This window comes from Molothrus ater, chromosome 2 (genome assembly GCF_012460135.2).
Source record: "Molothrus ater isolate BHLD 08-10-18 breed brown headed cowbird chromosome 2, BPBGC_Mater_1.1, whole genome shotgun sequence".
Taxonomy (NCBI): Eukaryota; Metazoa; Chordata; class Aves; order Passeriformes; family Icteridae; genus Molothrus; species Molothrus ater.
Genome location: NC_050479.2, coordinates 65,770,539 through 65,791,223, shown reverse-complemented (window position 1 = coordinate 65,791,223; position 20,685 = coordinate 65,770,539). Strand labels below are relative to the sequence as shown.

At 35.2% G+C, this 20,685-nt stretch overlaps 1 protein-coding gene across 8 annotated transcripts in view; it reads right to left on the bottom strand.

The window, feature by feature from the left end:
- Nucleotides 1-4,257: 4,257 nt before the first annotated feature.
- Nucleotides 4,258-20,685, bottom strand: part of POSTN (periostin) — a 31,157-nt gene continuing 14,729 nt past the window's right edge. Inside the window, exons 13-24 of one of the 8 annotated variants that reach the window (XM_036390679.2) lie at nt 19,756-19,886; nt 19,485-19,587; nt 19,044-19,111; nt 18,447-18,492; nt 16,300-16,347; nt 13,090-13,185; nt 12,414-12,503; nt 10,732-10,809; nt 10,236-10,316; nt 8,059-8,145; nt 6,007-6,048; nt 4,258-5,483 (exon numbers count right to left, since the gene is read on the bottom strand). In XM_036390679.2, coding sequence (XP_036246572.1) covers nt 5,443-5,483; nt 6,007-6,048; nt 8,059-8,145; nt 10,236-10,316; nt 10,732-10,809; nt 12,414-12,503; nt 13,090-13,185; nt 16,300-16,347; nt 18,447-18,492; nt 19,044-19,111; nt 19,485-19,587; nt 19,756-19,886 — 911 coding nt within the window. In that variant the 3' untranslated portion in view covers nt 4,258-5,442. The remainder of the gene's footprint in view (nt 5,484-6,006; nt 6,049-8,058; nt 8,146-10,235; nt 10,317-10,731; nt 10,810-12,413; nt 12,504-13,089; nt 13,186-16,299; nt 16,348-18,446; nt 18,493-19,043; nt 19,112-19,484; nt 19,588-19,755; nt 19,887-20,685) is intronic. The other 7 variants (XM_036390646.2, XM_036390688.2, XM_036390665.2 and 4 more) reach the window with 7 other exon arrangements.

The following is a 20,685-nucleotide window of genomic DNA, read 5'->3' as shown; positions in this document are numbered from 1 at the left end:
GGAAGGTACCACATATCTGGGTAAAGCATTATGGACTGTAATAGTGGGAAACAACCCAGGCTTGGCAAGTAGACTGATAACATGATCTAATAAGACTTTTCCATCTGTAATGTCTCTGATCTCTAGCTGGAGAAATAAAAAATACACATTTGATATGCAACTGTTTTGTTCCAGACTTCTGTTTGGATTGTTGCATGACATATCCCTGGCTCATGCTTTTTAGAGTCCTTTCTGAGGACTGGAGGTGAAGGAGAGTATACATTCAGGTATTGTGGTGGTGAAGGAAAGTATACATTCAGGTATTGTTCCAAAAGAGTTGGTGATTTTTTTACACACACGAAGATACATTATCTTGGCAATGCTCCTGGGACTTCTGCAGGTTTGTACAGGAGGCAAGGGTCTTGCACTGGTTATATGCAATATTCCTCAGTTCTTGGCATCATAGGATAAGCTTTTCCAAAGATAACCTCATCCCTATCCAATTTCATATGGAAATTCAAAATAAAACCCCCAAAACAGCAGCAATATACTTATTTTAAAAAGTTATCTGCCAGCACTCCTCTTTAAAACTTGTACTTACTGTATTTCCTATCTCTGTCCAGCTGGGATCCAGAAATGAGTTATCCTTCTTCCCTCCCTGGAAAGAACAGACTTTCCCAGTTATGTCTCAACTGCTTATTTTTTTCTAGAGATGGAACAAGAGGGCTCAGCAGTCTCCTCACCACTCCATCCATATCTTCAACCACCATACAGGCACTTTGTAATCATGGTCTTCATAGAAGACAGAAACAAGTCCTACTAGGTCCTCCAGACAAATTAATCTGTCTGTAGACAGATTGATCTGTCTACCTGGATTTACTGTGGACCATGGTGACAGAGCAACAGGCAGGCACCTGAGCTTTGGGGGATTGCAGGGACACTGACAACCTTAATAGGTCATTTTCTCCATAGTCAGCAACCTGAAGAGACTGGGGTAAACTTCTGCAAATCATATCCCAAATCACTCCTGTCTATGCCCCTGAAAACATCTCTGTCTCTTGCCAGTACTCTTTGCAGTGATGGATTTTTATCAATTAACAAATGTGTTGTTTTAATTCTGTTTAGTGTTACAGTCACATCACATGGCTTCAATGTGCTCTTGATTCAGGCCACATCTTCCACTGGTTAGAAATACAGCTGTTCCATGTGAAAAATAGGGCTGCTGGAAAAAACTGTTAAGTATTTCCTAAAGAAAACATTAAAATACAATTGGCCTAGCAATTAGAGGTATAAATGCCTGTGATCCAACCCAGACATGATTAAAACAGATCTTAAATGTATCAGCAGGAGGCATCCTGAAATGAATTAATATAAAGCAGGAATGCATAAAGCAGCACTCTTCCTATCTTAAACATCCAGCACACCACGACCAGCAGCATCTTCTATTTCTTAGTGGCATATCCCTCAGCAAGTTTTCAGATGACTGCACAGAGCAGGTGCCACAACAGAAGGATGGGATGCCATTCAGAGCAACCTGGACAAACGTGAACCTCAAACGTGAGAACCTCATGAGGTTTAGCAAGTTTAAGTGCAAAGGCTGCACCTGTGTCAGGCATTGGACTAGGTGGTAAAAGAAGCTGAGGACAAAGTGATGGTAGTGTGAATGAAGGCTGCATGTGCCACTGGATCTAAATACACAACCAAAATCTCTAGTTATGTTTTTACTCAGTAGTATAGATGAAAGATAAAATCAAAAGTCAAGAAATCAGAGCAGATAGGAGATGCATCAGATCAGAAAGTGAAGCAAGAATGTAACCTGACACATGAGGACCAACAAACATTATGATCCAGAGTTTAAGTGCTGACGCCATTCCTCTGACTTGCACATTCTGTCATAGAGGTTACTTTTGTTTAGCAAGAAAAATATCCATAAAAGAAAGCTTGATGTCTGTGGTATTTAAAGGATGCTAGTTAAAACAGCAAGGAAGGAAGAATTTTAATCTAGCATGACATTAGGAATAAATTAGTATGGCTGTAAAGAAGACTGAAATGTCTCCTGAATAGAAACTGCTTCTACTTCTCAGTCAATAACATGCTGGGTTCCTAATGAGATATTGTCACTCTGATCCTAATTACTTGTGCCACACAGAATTATCCTCCCCATATAGAATCTGTAGCTCATCTTTTGTGTCTATCACTGAATGTTTTAATTAGTCTTGGTTAAAAAAAAATGTATATACTGAATCTAATTTTTTTTCCATATGTTAAAAAAAGATTAATGATGTACTGTAAAACAACCCCTGTCAGTATTGAGAGGCTTACGTTTTCTTGAGATGCTATAAAAAGCATACCTTTGGAGGAAGGGGACACAACAAGAACCTTGACACATGGGGTTTATGCAGAAGAGAAGTGGAGGCAAATCTTCCTTTAATGGAACATGAAGCTCTGTGCCACAAGAAATCTTAGAAAATCTCACATGATCCAATTACACATCTTATGCTACCACTGAGAATTCTGGAACTCAGTACTGAAAGGAATCAGCTCTTGCTCCATCTGAGTTGTGCTTAGGCTTTGGTATGCCTACTCAGACCTTCCATCTGGGATTGGTGTGTATTGGGTCTGAACTTTAGACAGTAAAAGAATTAAATACAATACAACTGATCTCTAAGGACAACTGTCCCTACCCGCTATTTTATTAGAGTACTTTGTGGACAAAAGTGGAATTCTTGAATTTAGTTTTGTTATTCCAGGTTTTCTGAGAGACAAATGACATGAAAAGAGCATCCTACGTTTACATTGGAGATGGTCACTTGCTAAGCACATTTTCAGTTGTCAAAATGGAAATGGTAAAAAAGCCTTTCCTCTCATTTTTTTTTCAGATTTCACACCATTTTCTTTATAAAGGAATTAAATAATTCATTTTATTTTACTTAGATCATCTTTCATATTTTGTGATCTTGTAGTTTATTTCTGTGCACTTTCTGCTGGCAAAACTGAAAAATTTGGAAACATTGACAGTTTAAAATTCTTCTGAATTAGTTTTCATACAGGATATCAAAGAAGCAGAAGAAATGCTTTAAGAATTCCATCACCAACTCAACTGGACATTCCTGTTTATAAATACCTGAGAGACTATAAAGAAACACAAAGTAAAGTGAGTGCTCTATTGCTAAAGAGAATTCTAACTTGGTAGTATGCTAATCCCCTAATTAATTAATTACATTAATTTAAATTGCTTTGAGGTGAGGGGAAATAAATAGGAGGGCGGGAGAAATTGTAAGTTCTCCAAATTTGCTCATTGGTAAAAGACTGTCTGTGTCGACACAGAAATGGCTAAGCATATGAAAAGCAAATGAAAAGAACATGTTGTTTTTCTTTCTACACTGTATTCTGGAAAGATTCCTGTTCAGATAGCTAGAAAAAGCCACTCTACCAAAAGAAATGTCACTGTTCATTGTAGCTGGGCAGATATCTATTGTGGTCTGAGAAGGACTGAGAGGGATGATCTATCAGGGAAACAAGTTTTCATGGAGGAGTGCCCTTAGTATACTGTTGTATTTAACTTGTATTGTATTATATATTACTATTATATTATATATTACTTATTATTAATAAATTATATTGAAGGGTGAAGTATGAAATGTATTTTAATGAATACTAGATGTTTAAAATTTTATCAAAGCAGAAAACTAAAGTTATGCTTTGCCACAAATTCACACATTTATTCCTAATTGAAAAGGTAAAATCCTTTTAATTCCTAATTCAAAAGGTAAAATCCTGAAAAGGTGAAGACCTACCACAGGATAGGTCTTAATCAATTTTTTGCTATGATTTAATGACAATCAAATGTCCCAAGGAGAGGTGACAGCTTCATCTTTTAGATAGTTCTAAGAGCTCTGGTGTTGACCTAAAAGCTTTCTGGCTCTTGCCAGGGTTAAAAGTTGTCCTTCCATTAAAGCATTATCCTAGTAGATACTGAGGTTACCTTGGTGACATGTCTGATGGCCCAGTAAGGCTGCACAATTTATCAATCCCATTCTCAGATAGCTGTACTTATCAAGGAGCAGTGTTCAGGGAATGTCCTTATGGAATTAGGGAAAGTTTTCATTGTTTAAGGAGAATGGTGCAGTTTAAGTCCATTAGCATGTGCTAAGTAAGAAGGGGAAGCATTAGTTTGCTTCTGTGAAAGCATATTTTGCAATTACAAGTCAAATTAAAAATCTTAAAAATACTTAGAATTTGCTTTGCTATTAAAAAATAATTACAAATGAAAGCAAGCACAGTTCAGCCAAATTCTTTATTGAGTACTTGTTTCAAAACAGAAGTAGAAAAGCATGTTAGACAATACCTCTGATATTTTGGTCTGCAAAATTAAGGAACTTTGAACAAGTTTTTCTACTCCGTGAATAATTGTCTTTCACCTTTTGTTGATAAAGGCAGACAACTTCCATGAGTAAAAAATTAGAGTGATAAAATTGACATAATTTACAGAAAACTCCACATTAGTACCAGACATTAGCTAAGCATGTTTTGATACAAAAGCTTTCAGACCTGGCCTCATTTTTGACGACCTTTTTCCATGCTGAGTTAACTGTTTGCATGCATTTTATTTATTGCTTTTATAATCCACTTTATTAGTTGAAAGAGACATTTAGGGAAAAATGGGAAAACACTCAAGAATCTCAGTATATGTATTGTTATAGGATTCCTTTAATGGGAATGTGATTTCTTATAAATAAAGAAGTCAACATGATCACTAATACATTGCAAGAAGCTCATAATGTTTGCTTTTTTCCTTTTTTGAAGAGCTTCCATTAGCCAAGTTACTAGAAGGTATTTGGATATGCAGTGCAGGACAAAAAAACCCATGATACATTTAATATAAGGCATATTTGTTTGCTTAGGAAAGGTAACATTACTGGTATTACAAATTTAAACACATGATGAATTTTAACTTACAAAAGCATACAATACTACTGAACCAAAAGTGCTATGTTACCGTCTCATATTTCCTTAGATTACTATAAAAGTCACTTGAGTTGATTCTTTTTCTTTTTTCTAGAAATCATCTAATTTCATTTATATTTCTTATTTATTGGAAATAATAATAATAAAAAAATACACTCTGTATTGTTCCCTGCTCATTTTTAATCAAATCCTGCAAACACTTATTAACCAGCAGAAGAAAGAATCCTGGTTCTAACAGAAGTTTTTGGCCTTGCAGGATCCCACCCTTGATAGTTCTTACTATCAAGAGCAGTAAAAGCACCTCCAATGGATTACTCCTAGTGAGCACTGTGCTGGCAGCTTCACATCTTTTTGTGGATTCATGGTTCAGTTTACATAACGTCATCAAAACAACGTCATTTTCTAATGTTCTCATAAAAAAAAAAAATCCAAACAGTTCCTCTCAGAGACCATGTTGTTAATTTGTAATTCTGTGAATTCTGTATTGGCAAGCTTTTAGGAATGATCTAGTCTTGTCCTCCTTCTTGCTCCTCCTCCTGCAAAATATGGAAAAAGAGCTCTAATTATTATCTCTAATTATATGTAACACAGTAAGACTATGTACTGTATTTATTGTGAAACAAACATGTGAAAAGGAAAGATGGAGCCTGGAGCTGAATATGTCTCTCTTGTGCTGGCAGCTGTGAAATTAAACTGATCTTTCAGCTTCTTCTTTAATCAAAACAACATAGATTCTGAGAATTATAAATCTTGCTGTGGAGAATCCCAGAGTGACATTTTCCCATTGTTAAGACTCCAAAATCAGACTTCACTTTGATTGCTTTAATCTCATCTGAAACACTCTTTCAGTAAAGCACACAATCTAGATTGTTTTCAGATAACAGAAAAAAATAATTAGCAACTCCAGATTTTGTTAGGGGCTTTTTAAAACAAAAATATTGTTTTTTCTTTTGAAATCTGTATTTTTGGGAGCCTTTTTTTCTTCCTGTCCTGACTCTTAAGACAACAGAAATAATATTTTATATGTGTTATAATGTTTAAATGTATGGCTTTTTTTACCTTGTGCCCGCCTGGCTGGTTGTGCTTTCCGTGCAGGTGCTTCTAGAAAACAGAAATATTGCAGTCAGAATTTATTTGCTGGAGCCTTTGAATTAAAAATCATTAGAAATATGGGAAACTCATTGCTGACTTTTGAAGTTTGTTCATTAAATTTTTCAGTAAATTAAGAATTTTGTTCCAGAAGCATGTTGGCTTGATCACCTGAAATATGAATGCTTATAATACAATTCCCACATTTCTCTCACATGCATTAAATCTTAGTAACAGTTTAAAAGTATTTTTGCATTTTGAACATATGAATTAATCTATTATCCACACTGATCTTCCACAGATGGTTACATGCTGTAGTCAGGTGCCAGGGCACTTTGCCCATGCTCTTCACTCATGAAACACCATGTGACAGTGTGTCAGTGAAGTACAAGCTCAGGTTAAGGCTCAGGACTCAGTCTCGGCTTTTGGCAGTAGATGTCCAGGTCTGCTGCATTGACATTGCTTCAGGAATTATTCAAAAGCTAAATGCTTGGAACCATTACAAGATATTGGCCACATATCCAGCTATGTTTTGGGCTTGATTTGTAACTGCATTGGGTTCCACACTTAAGGTTTAGTTAATTTTCTCAGGCTTCTGCTTTTAAAGCTGGAGCAGAGCAAGGTCTATTGGATAGGTACTAGCCCCATTAGACATATCCTTTTTATTTCACTTATTCAGTGAAACTATGGGTGTGTTTTCCTTTTTCTCATCAAATCTTGAGACTTTTTTTAACCAGATATCTCCTCACTGGGAGAAAGAACACATCCCAAGCATAAGAAATAGTTCCTCTGTTACCAGCACAGAAATGTTACTGCAGTAATTTTTCCTCCTTTACAACCATGAAGTGCTTGTATATTCACTAAAAAAGCTGCAGCCAGTTCTCTTTTCATCCTGATGTACAGGGTATATAAATGCATAGCCCTGAGATGGAGGCTTGGCCTCATTCCAGCTGAGGCTAAACAGCGGGTATCTGCACCACCATGGCAGAAAATTCCAAGCTCTGCACTGCCCTGACAAGGACAGAACACGGTCCATCCAAAGGATGCTTTCCATACTTAGGTGCTGTCTGTACAATTATGCTGTCAGATAAGGCTTGTGTTTACAGATCACACCCATCTGTCATTTTCAGGCAACAGGAGACTCCCCAGCATGCCTTGTACTACTCAGCACTGAAGCTGTACAAACACTTTGTATAAACCTTCATTACTTGACACAGACTTCAAAACTAAAAAGGCAGAAACACATTAATTTCATTTCATTGTCCAAAAGACATATTTTTCTCCTACGTATTTAGTTCAAAGGCTGACAGAAGCATTATTCTGCATTATTAGAATTAGAAAAATACATAAATACAAAAGAAGCCCTAAGCAAATTACTTCTTAACTTTGAATGAAGATCATTAAACAATGGTTGTTAAAGTCGAAGAACAAATTGCTGGTACAAAGGCAGAGTGAATTCTATTTGGCTCCTTTTGGACCTTTATTCCATTCTGGTTTTTGAAATCAAGAGCTTTCTTCACTTAACAACAGGACAAAGGTAGAGAAATTCCAAGACCCTGTGAGATATTTACTCAACCCCAGAGGATATATTCCCTGCACCCCACCCATTCCTTCACAACACTGAGAAACCCTGGCAGCAGCAGATCACATTTACACAGACAAGAAATAACTCAATTTAAAAGCAACTCACGTGGTCTTCTTCTGTATGTGCTGCTTAAAGAAAAGCAAATTTTTTATGGCTCATGTTCCTTCAAATGTTTTACCTAAGCTTTGTGGTTAGGTATTTCCTCTTGTCTACTATGCCAAATCTTTTAGTTACTTTTAGCCACAAGATAAGCCTCAACATTTTTCTTTGCAACATCAGTTAACGAATTCTTTTCCAAAACAACTATAAAACACTTCTTGCTAAAATTCTGTCTTCAGACCTAATAATTTTTATGAATAGATACTGTAAAACCTCACCTGGAATGATCACTTTGGACAAAGCAGGTCTTAGTGATACTGAATTTTTGACAAACTAACCTTCCAGATGAACTTTCTTGATTTCTCTCTCGATAATCTGTGGCTCTCCCTCAATTATTTTAGTAACCTTGGTGTACTCAGTTCCAGCTATGGTAAGCATCAAAAACAAATGAGTTAAATCTGGCATAGCATTTTTCCATATGCAAGGAGCCCTCATTGGAAACAATGTCATTTTTGGGCATAGGTGTTGCAGGCTACCATGCTATTCATGCCATAAAGCATGTTATCTCTAGGGATGAGTCATTCATTGCAATCTTGGTTTAAAGTTCTGCTCCAGCAAAGACTGCTAATTGTTTTTAGCAGTTCTGGATGTTTTATGAGCAGAATTAAAGCCCATACGAAATCATTCCTTTATTTAGACAGTAATAATACATATTTTTTGTGTCAGTACTCAAATTCAAATGATTAGGAAATTTTCAGTAAAAAATAATTTTATGTAGACAAGAGGGCCATAAAGCATTATCACCAACAACCCTAAAGCAGCATATGTGTCTGCTTTTATTGGCTAAATGTATAGTAAGGTATTATCATGGCAGCCAAGGGTAACTGACTGAATAAATCATGGAAAAGACAGAGGAAAATCAAATTAAAGAAAAAGACAAGTCTGCCTACTTGGTCCATTCTGTAAAGCAGGATGCTTATGCAAACTAACATATAATAGCAAGGAAAATAGCAAGAATTCAAGAGATAATATTGACTACAAATTTCCTAGAGAGAAACCATCTCTTTTCCATACACCTATATGCTTAAGATGCATCTCTACAGATTACACCTATCTAATTGTATATGTCTGTATCTGAAGGTGATTACAAGTACAGTTATAATTGTTCGATTCTGGTATCTGACTAGAATTCTACAGATAAGATTTGATCCTGATTCTTTTGGACTGGTTTAAAGCAATAGTGCAGTACATACAGGAATTTTCTTGCTGCAATTTTTTAATTTCCAGCTTTTCTTTTAAATAGTTAATCCAGAAATAGGCATCTCCAGAGAGCAAATCTTTTCACATAGCTGGGATACTTAGGACAAAATGAAAAGCCCTCTGAAGTTGCTGTTTCTGTCCAATATTATAGGTGAATTCTGGCTTAGGTCTGTAAAACTAGGACTCAGATGTTTGAAACAGACAGAATTACAGTCAATGGGAGTCATAGCCATATCTTGGCTTTTCTCTAAGACTAGCTGTGTTATCAACTAACATATTTAAGTTTGGTGGTCAGCTGTTTCAGCTGTTCAGCCATCAAGAAATTTTTTACTTGACTGAAGTTTAAGTCACATCCACACAAAAGTGCTTCTGAAAGACAATCAGATTTAGTTCTGTGAACTAAATGTGACTGTAAGTTACTTTACTGGAATATAACTTTGTAACTTACTGGAAAGTTAACATAAAATTAAATGGATTAATTTATGTGAAGAGAAACATCTATCCATATTTTTGAGCTTCTGACTCAGGATCAAACTAACATTTACAAAAAACGTATCACTTAAATTCTTTTTTTATTACCCATTGCTATTATAGATAGTTTCTCTAATCTACAATAAGCAGAGAACATTCCAAATTCATAGATAAAGATTAATTCATAAGCAGAAGTTCTTTCACTATTTTCTACAGCTACTGGTTACATACTGCCAAAACTGTTAGAATGAAGAGAGCAAGAAGGAAAGATAACCATTCCTTGGAATGCTGTATTTGAAGAGAATTAAAGTTAATGTCTGGATATCCATCACCTGTAAGCATTTAAAGAAGATGTTAAACATGCCTTTAATTATTAACTTGAGGGCAATGAACATTCATTTCTGAAGAACTGATAAGTAAGATGAATTTGGCCAGTTACAATATGTTCCATTTCATAGTGTTTTTCACAGATTTAAATTTATTAAAAATATTGGAATAAATCTTCATTGCTCCCCTGGGTTTTAATTCAGTAACCTTTTAAAGACTGAAAAAAAGAATTTTTTTTTTCCTGTGATCAATGGCATGAAAAATTTGATTACTCAAGCTTTGGTTCTTACTGCCATTTCACAGATATCTGGCACTAGAATATAGTGTTCTATTTTTTTTTCATTAAAATTCCACTTCTACTACATCAGTCTTTAAAATGTTAAGTTCAACATATCTGAGAGGGGTTTCAGTTATCATAACCTGTTGCAAAAATGTTAGTTATAATTCTCTAAATTACCTCCCTGCAGAAGTCTTTTGATTTCTTCATCTTCCAGTAAATGACCATCACCTTCAATAAATTTGGTCACTTTGGTAACCTCTGATAGAATACAGGTTATGGCAAAAAAGTTGATTTACAAAAAACATTTGGCAATCCCACAAGAGCATATATAATCATGTCATAGCATTGTTCTGAATTTAAAAATTTGTAGTTAAAATTCATGTTGTGGTATCAAATGTCACATAAACACTGGAAACACCATATTATATGACAAACATAGCATGCTATATAATAGACTGAGGCAGCCTCAACTCTAGAGCTGACTGAAATATGAAGATCAAGGACTCAAACCAGAATTTTACATTTGAAGGGTTCTGAGGGTTAATCTCTGGGTAAGATTTTGCAGTATAAACATAAATTCTTTAAACATAGAATATCCACTCAGTAATTACTTAAGTTATATATGTATATATATATATATGCTAAAGAAATGAAATAAAACAAGCATACTAACCTTCTTCAAGGATTTTCTTTAACTTCTCTTCATTGTCTGAACCTCCTGCAGTAATTCTGGTATATTTTATTTCAGGCCCTGGAAGAAATTTTATAAGATAGTGGGTTTTATCAGATATAACAAGTTTGTCCTTTAAATTATATTTTCCTATTTAATTCCTGTGGTGATTCCATAGTTTACATGCCGTAGTCTGCGTATATAGTAAGTTTTTTTTTTTTTACCATTTCCAAAATTAAACAGAATGAGCTTTAAAAACAGTAGTTAGAACTAGTCCTGAAAGTAATTAGGCAAATTTGCCATAATTAGAAAAATTAGCTACTTACATTCTTAGAGTAAGACGCAATTTTAAACTCTGTTGTATTAGATCATAGATCAGATATTTCTGCAGTTCATTATTAGTCTGAATTGACTAATGACTAATTTATGCAGTCCATTATTAGTCTATTGACTGTTGCAAATAGACATTTTTGCTTTTATTATTGCTATGAATCATTTGAAGACTTAATATTTGAGATTCCTTTTCAGTTTCTACAGATTGAAAATGAGATATAGCTCTGAAATTCTGGCATTTTACACTCTATTTAGCATTTCACATGGGATATTAGTGAAACTTGAATCTGAGAATGGAGAAAATTATATTTTATTCATCTCCCCCTACAATTTTTTGCCAGAAAATAGTCCCAGGTTTATTCATAAACCACTAACGTCTTTCATTCAGTTATTTTCATTGTAGTAAAAAGTTGTATGATAATAACTTAAGCATGATTTTTTATTTCTGTCTTTCTCAAGTTACTTTTGTTGAATTTCAATATTTTCTAAATAAACTGAATATTAGGACTTACAGCTAAGTCAAAATGTTGTTATAACAATGTCTTTTCCTTACAAGCTCTCTAGCAGAAAGAATTTTAACAGCAGCATTCAAACTGATATTTGCACAAGGTGATCAAAAAGTGTCAACAGAGAACTCCATATATCACCTACTATGCTTAAGTATGCCTCACTCTACTCATTAGTTTCTAGGATGCTTAAAGAAATAGCTACGTAATAGGTCAAATACAATTGAAATTGGCCAAGGAATTTGGAAGTTTTTGTGTGATGAAATCCAGGGATGCATATTGATTTTATCTTACATTAACTTTATCCAAGTGTCTAATTTGTGGATGTCAGATCAAGTCCCCCAGAGAAGTAGAGATCTTTTTCTGAAATGGCTGTCAAGAGAGCTTGGGATGACATGCAAAGATAGGCATCTACACATTCAACATCTATGTTTAGTAAAATGAAACCTTCCTGGAGGTATATAGTCCAGAAGTTCAGAAAAAATGAAAAAGAAAATTATTTCCTTCTAAAGCAAAGCAGAGTACAAAAACACAATAAAAGAAAAGCAGTCTCATTCTGAAATGGTAGCAAGAAGGTAGCAGAAGTAGACACTTGCCAAAATATGAAAATAAAAATGAAAAAAGAAGACAAATTTTCATAGTTTTGCATGCTGTTAAAATATTGCTGCCGTTTATGTATATGTGTGTGTAGGACATATGGCCAGCTTTACAGAGACAGTGGGAAGTATTAGGGAAAATTCAACTGTCAAGGAAATGCAGTTTAGGCACTAGGATAGAACTTATGATATGTTACTTTTGTATGCAAAGGTGGACTTTACTAAGAAGGAATATCTCAGTTTAATTTACCTTGAATAATTCTTTCTTCTGTTACTTTTTTCTCTGTCACTTCCACAGGTCGTCCATCAATGATTTTGGTGTATGTTTTAATAATTGGTTCTACAAGGATTTTTAAATTCAAGGCATTAATCAAGTGATGAACTTTCAAGTGTTCTTTTTGAGATGTGGAAACTGACTGAAGCACAGAAGGAAATGCCATAGAATATTTTATGAAAAATAAAAAATGTTCAGAGATCAGGAACTAAATCTACTCAAAATTTAGGATGATTGTGTGATTTTTCCGTGAAAACCATCTTACATGTGAACATCTCAATGCCCTTAGCAAAGAGAAGGCAAGGTTTACCTCTCTTTCTGACAAAATTGCCTTTTAATCACAGAATCACATACTACATATTTGATTTCAGGACAGCAGTGAGCAAGTAATTCTTGACTGAGATATATGTCAGCATGCAGAGTATTTCTAAACTGTCTTGACTGAAGCTATGGAACACAACTAAGGAAAAAAACCTCAATATTTTGAAATGCATGAGAATTAAAAAGTATATGATGCAATTAAAGTTGCAGCACTTCACAAAGGTCTTTTTAAAAACAGAACAGCTGTCTAACATGAATCACCTAGATAATGTATAAACTGACGGGGAATAGTGAATGCTAATGCAAATTGAGTTGCTGAAAGCATACCAACCTCCATGAATCACTTTAGTTATTGTCTCCCCTTCCCTGACTATTTTGAACTCAGGTTCCCCTTCAATTAATTTAGTGAGCTGTGTGATAGATGGGTCTGTGACACAGGAAAAAAAACAACATGTTACAAATAGTCATAAAATACTTGTAGTATTCCATGGGGGTGAGATGAAGCTTGCATTTTCTCTCCTTACTCTAGATAAACCAGATTATTGTAATAGAGGGCTGCTTAAATCTGAGAGGTTATTTGTGGCAACATTTACAGTCTTGTGTTTTCTCACACAAGATCTTAAACAAAGATTATATTGTACACTTACTCTTTACTTATTTTTTGTATATGATATTTTTAAAATTTGTTGACAAGTTCCAGGCAATAAACCAGATCATCAGCAGCAGAAAGGAAGTATTTTTCTATATATCTTGGTAAGAACATTACTCTGCATCTTTGCAGATATCTTACAGCTATTGCTCCACTAGTGATGCAATCTACAAAGCTTTTAGTTTTTTAGTTATTTTTATTATTTGTTGCTTTGGAGTTTCTTTTTTTTTTTTTTTGCTTTGAGGTTTTTTTACATGGCTTTTTTTTTCCTTTGTATTTAAGACTTGGCCAGAGGTTACGCAGATTTAAAAAAACCAAACAACCAAAAAACAAACTTTTGAGATCAGCTGGAATGGCTGTAAAAATATTTATCAGCATTACTGGATATCATTATAAGGGGTGAGGTAATTTTGATCCAAATGTATCTCTGTCTGACATGCTAAAGCAGGAGATACTAGATAATTAGGAACATACCATCAATTAGCAGTAATAATATGGTTCTTTTCTAATGAATGCTGTGGGACTCCTTTTACTAAAGAGGCTGCTATAAAAAAAACTTTCTTTATTCCTTATTCAGAGACAGAAACTTAGCATATTCCATCTTTTTTACTTTCCTTAAAAATCCCTTAAATACCTTTATATGAATTTTTGTAGAAGGTGTATTGATTATTTTTTCCATAATTGCTGATCAAGATTTAACAACAGCTTTTAAAGATGCATGCCTCCTGTTAATTTTTGCAAACAGTCAATATAGGCAACCTTCAATAATAAAAACCAAAAATGTTTTGGGTTTTTTTTCAGTAGCAAATGATGGCATCGATTAGAATTTAGAAATAAATAATTCAGATTAAATTATATGATAGAATCATAAAGATTACCTGTTATTATAGACCTCTATTAATTTACTCTGAGTTATAAACAGCTGAACAAGCCCTCATTTCTTTTATTTTTAACAGGTCTGAATGAAAAATATTTATAAATATTTTAAAGTAACTGTCTTACAAGACTCATTCCCTGCTTCTGTTTTAAACCTGGAGGAATTTTTTGCATGTTGAGAATCTATTAAATAGCAATTTACATTGATAAAAGTGATGAATATAAATGAAATAATGTAAAAGTTGTATTTATGAATATTCATAAACGCTTAATTTTTACATTTCTCAATAACTGTACCTTTTCATGTGATTGATACAGCAGATGTGTGCAAACCAAAAGGTGAAGACATAGCCAGCTATATTGCCTAGTCTAGGATCAATCCTTTGTATATTTTATCTGTTAAAATTTGGGTTTCAGTCAGCTTTAACTCTACATCTGTTTAATCTTTAGATCATATACCTGCTCAAGTACAAAAAATGGAAGAACAACACAAGCAGAAAACGCTGAGACAGGAAAAGGCACACATCCCCCTCTAAACTTGGTGGGGAGAGATGTAATTATTTTTTAGTGGAAATTGCCCTTGCATCATGATGTAGGAGAACTTCCTGACAAAATTAGCATTTAACTTTGCCAGCTTTTATCTACAGACTGTTGTGGATTTACATGGTTCTGATGGCATCTGCCGCTCATTACTGTTACTGAGAAAGCTTGGAAGTGACAGAATTGGTTTTATTTGGTCTATATCTAAAGCAATTATCAGCAGAAAGGCTGCACTGGCCAGAGATGTTTCCCTGGAGTGTGTCCCAAAGCAGAAATACTGTACTGGAAATGGAAAGGAGTAGCCCTTCGATACTCACTAACTTTTTTTTTTCTATTTGGTGACTAAAATTTAGTTCTAAATTTGACTATGCAAGTGCTCAGACTTTTAATATTTCATAAAATATTTCATAAAATATTTAATTTTTTCACTTTCATTTTTTCTTTAAAAGACAATTTTATTTCAATTAATTTTCAACTTCTAAACATCCTGTAAATCACCTAAACAACATACTCTGTCTCTGGGTTTAGCAGAGCAGAAGAGGTACTTTCAGAGAGTGATTCATCCTCACCATAGTAAGATTTCTAAAACAGCTTGGATGAATTACCATATGAAATAATCTATCCATTTTTATTGCACTGTGGATCTGATTTAATGATGGAGACTAGGCAACAAAGATCGGCATATATGTTAAATGGCCTCTAATCCTAAATGGGATGAAGAACAGACAAGCTCCTGAAAAAGTGAGCATTTGTCACTTCTTCTGGAAGGAAATCCTCCCAGAAACACTGATTAAGCAGTCTAGATAAAATTCTTTTCATGACATTTTTAACTGCCTTTCTCAGTTGAGGGAAAACAAATTCCCTTTCAGCACTTTTATTTCAATGGGAAACTGGATCTCATCAGCTTTACTTAAGTTATAAATCACAAGTGATTTTAGCAGTCCCATCCCCACATTTTTTTCTCTTCAGTCCCATCACTAATCTTTAAGTCATGCTTCTGTATGGAGAAATAAAAAAAGCTAAAAATAGGGTAGCTATTTTCAGGCATCCAACAGATATTGGTAGTTAGAACTGATTGAAAATTATACGAAAATTAACCAATTTTTTCCTTCAAAGTGTAAGAAACATATCTACTTTAAAGTATCTGTTTTAATTAGAAAAAAGGAAATGTCTTAATTGAAAAAAAAGATGATAAAATAAATGGTTTAAAAAAATATTATTTAAGTTTTTTTTAAATACCCATAGAAAAAGGAGAAAACTCATTTGGGGAGAAAAACTATGGATAATCTTTTTGTACAAAATATTTCAGTCAGTTCTAATTGCAATATTTGTATCTTTGCTTTTCCAGCAAAGTACTTAGCATCCTGGAGTTGCTGGGTATAAAATGCATCCCGTTAAAGAAATATATTCAAGATATATTCTGAATATGTATATGAACATATGCAGAAATATATATATACCACAGGCCTCATTTACCTTCCTTTGTGATGATAGGCTGGACGTTGCTTTCAATTATGTTAATTTCTGAAAATATAGAAAATGGAATATACAGTGCATTCCATTCTTACAATTTCTTTGAGGCAACCATCACTTAGATTTGGTCTGCTCATGAGGATGTGGGTAAAATCATAGATATTAATGGGTGGAAGAGCAACAGAAAAGAATCTAGAGTATGAATCTTGGTCCTGGTTATGAAATGGTGATCCACTCAGGTCACCTGCAGAGAGAATCTGCTGATATGGTATTTGCCTTTTATGAAACCCATGGGTCATGGTACCCATGATGATGTATGGTACATAATGGAGAGGGCTTGTACAATTACCCACACAAAATTTTGCACAATTCCCTGACATGCCTTATGGCTAAATATTGCCCTTTTCATTCAGGAGTTGATCAGGCACACACAGGAAACATTCAGAACTATAGGGAGAACATCACAGAACATTTGCCCTTGGAAGATCAAGTTGTCCACCCAGGACAGACTCACGTATTCATTGAACACCTCTGATAGTGATTTGTTTCATACCCATCCACTGGAGAAGCCCACACTGATAGGGGTTCCAGCCTTCCCAGTCTTTCACTCAACTGAATCTACAGCTACAGCTTTCTAGGTGTCCACATTGACCACTCCAGCTTAATTTTTGCAGGAACTGCTTCCTGTGCTGCTCTCACTGCCCATGGAGGTAGAATCATAGAATATCTCAAGTTGGAAGGGATGCATAGGGATCATCAAGTCCTTCTTCTCCAAGGAGAAGGAAGACTAAGCCATATGACCAAGGATGCTGTCCAGAAGCTCCTTGAACTCTGTCAGGCTTGGTGCTGCGACCACTTTCCTGAGGATCGTGTTCCCTTGACTGACCATCCTCTGGGTAAAGAACCTTTTTCTAACGTCCCATCTGAATTTTCCCAAGGCAGCTCCATTCCATTTCCTCGTGTCTTGTCATTGGTCACCATAAAGCAGACCAGCACACTGCCCTTCTTGGGGAAGGCATGGGTTGAGACGGGGTCACTGCTCAGCAACGAGGTCACCTCTCTACCTTCCTTTATCCAAAATGAACAAGTCAAATGTTCATAAATTCCTCAAAGTCTTGACCCCAAGACCTTTCACCATCTTCATCACCCTCCTCTGGACACTGGGCCCAAAACTGGCTCCCAAAACTGTCCCAGCTCGAGGTGAGGTGGCCCCAGTGCAGAGCAGAGTGGGACAATTCCCCTCCCTTGCCCGGCTGGCCATGCTGGGCCTGATGCACCCAGGACACAGTTGGCTACTTTGGCTGCTGGGGCACTGTTGACTCATATTCAACTTGTCATCAAGGTGAATTACTCTGTTTTTTGTTCCAAGGGGTTTTAACTTCAGAATGTCCATTCCAAATTTTCAAAAGTCTGATGGGATGGTTTCGATGGGATGGTTTCACTTTATACTGTGAAATATGGGTAGGACTCAATCGGAATTTAGTAATTTGTCTAAATTCATCTTTCCTCACAAGGTTACAGTAGGAACTTTGTCTTCCAACACCTTGTTTCAACACATACTCTATCATAAGAAATTAAATGCACATCCTGAGAAAAGTTGCAAGGGAGTTAAAAGGGGTATTTTTTTTTACATGTACTCTCTAAAGAGGAAATATTCTGAGCAACTGTTTCCCATTCAAGCCTCATATTTGCACATATGGGAAACAGGGTCAAGAGGTACACTCTGTCCCTCTGGAAATATTTATGGAAAAAAAGTATCTCAGCACACAGACAATGCTGCATCCTGGAGAGTACAGCACAATGCTACATCTTAGAGAGAGATACAACTCTGTTATGCACCAAGCACTGAACCTTGGCTAAAAGCTGAAAAACAATCTTTTCCATATGTATCTTGTCTACCCCAAGAGTTTAAGCAGCTTACTTCAGGGTTACTCTCCAGTCACACATCTGGAAAGGGAAAAATACAGTAGCACAGCAGCCAGAAACATTCTACTTTGAGACTTTCCCTTCCTTTTCTTCATTGGCACATCTTACTTTCCCAGAAATTGCTTTCTTCTTTATTGAAAAAGAGATGCACAATTCCAAATTGGAATTGGCACCACTTAAAAAGCAATATTCAACTCATCTGGAAGTATTTAAAATGAACTTACTGTAAAATGTCAGTGGAATCTCTTTGAAGGTACTGTCACGAACAAACTATAAAAACAGAAAAGAAATTTATTTAAAATTTTAAAAAAGTAGCATTTGCCTTACAGTTTCCTAGTGAGTGTAGGTAGGATTCACTGCTTCATTGACCTAAAAGTTAGGTGATGCTATTTGTCTAGGTTCTCTCATTCATTGTTGAGGGAGAATGCAATCTCAACAGGATAGCTGAGATAGACAAGGATGCCTACTTTTCTTCACAGGGTATTGAGGCTGCTGGCTTTAATGGCATAAGAATTTAGTCACTTGGTATTTTTTTCAAATAAGTGATTTGTTTTCCAAGGGTGAAAAAGTGAACTAATGAGAAGATTTGGACCAGTTCACACTGTTGTTATCCAGATGCAAATATTCTACAATTATTTGGCATTGAAAAACATAACTGTTGAGTGCAGGGTATAATTCATGATTATATTGGGATAACTGGGAGCTATTGAATGTGTTGTCTGCTGAAGAAAGGAAGGACCAGAGAATTACTTATGATTTATAACATGCTCAGTTACACAGACCCTGCCAGAAAGACAGAGTGATAATTACTAAAAGAATACCTTAATTTGAATGTATTTAATCAACTTCTTCAGTATGGTGAGCAGCTGATCATTTCCAACAGGCAGTTCTGACAAAAGAAGCAGGCATAAGAGGAAATATGCAACTGTGTGCATTTTACTTTGATTTACAATGATCAGGAGATGCAGTCATTCTCAAACACTCACACAGGCGTGTACTCGATATATATTATTCCATATCAGCAGAAAAGGTAGTCTTGGCTAGTCTTGTCTTTCATATACTTTACTTTCATAAAATTTCAAAGTCTTGCTAAGGTTTTAACCAAGGCTCTTCCACAAAATGAGCATTGAGGTAAATTTTCTGTTTCAAATTCCACATAGGAATTGTATCTTTAAACTGATTACCTTTTAAAAGTTATTGCAGTTACTGAGCATGTAACAGATTTAAAAGAATGGGTACAAATTTCACGAAATAATATTCACCTGCTGGATATAGGAGTTTGTCAATGACATGAATGACACCGTTTGTTGCCATGAGATCGGATTCTCTTGATTTCAGTTCATTAACCAGAAGAGTATCATTCACCTGGTAAAGCAGCAAAAGAGAACCCAAGTTATCAGGGACTTGGGCTAGAAAAAACCCCCAAACCCTATTGTAACATTTGGAGAAATGCATGCCATTATAATGTGGATAGACATGGAATATCAAATCTCTGTTACAAGGCTGTAGCGGGAGACATTTTCTATACTTAACTGTTTTCAAGTAGAGTTTGCCTCCTTGGATGGTTTTAAGAATATTTGTTACACCAGGCTCAAAGCCACTTCCAATGAAAACTCCTTGTGTCAAGTGGTAAAGAAGAATATTCCTGAGAGCATTTTTGTCCCCTATGTAAAAATAAAGAAGTAGGAATAAAATTAAATGGTAGAGGATTGTTCTTTGTGGAAATGCTAAGGATTCACATACACTTGAGCTAGAACTAAACATAATATGTATGAAAGTACCATGAACACATACAATTTGAACTTTTTAAAATGATGACAAAGTAAAAAATCCCAACTATATGATAAAAAGGTACTCAGAACATAATCACAAAGATCCTATGAGAAATCTTCTACAAAAAATATAAAAGGGGTCAATGGAGCAATTAGTGCTGAGTTTGTCTGTTCTTATAGAGGACAGAAGCAGCCTGGAGAATTCAGGCAAGGGGAAACCATCCTATTTTAGGGAAGATTTCCATATTTCAAAGTTTAACATTCCTATGTGGGATAAAAAGGAAAAAAATTCCAATATTTTCAAGACTGTCTTAAAAAATATATATATTCTCTAGCTCAAGTTAATATCCTGATAGGGCTGTCTGAGTCTATGGAGGTTGAGAGTTATAGGATGGGCTGCAGAAAAACTCTAACATGCCCAGGAGACAGAATAGCAAGCAGAGAAACTTTAAAACACATCTGTTTGCCATTACATGGAATATTGACAATTAATACTAGAATCACATGCTGATAGTAGTTGTTATTAGGAGTTCCAGCCTTGGTGAAACTGCAATGGGAATCTTGTCTGGTCATATTCCTTGCCTGATATCTCTTTCAGTGAAAATTTTCTGGTTTTTCTCTGTGTTTTGCTCTGATCACTGACACTACTGCAATTTACTTCACTACTGAAATGCAATTAATTGTCTTCTTC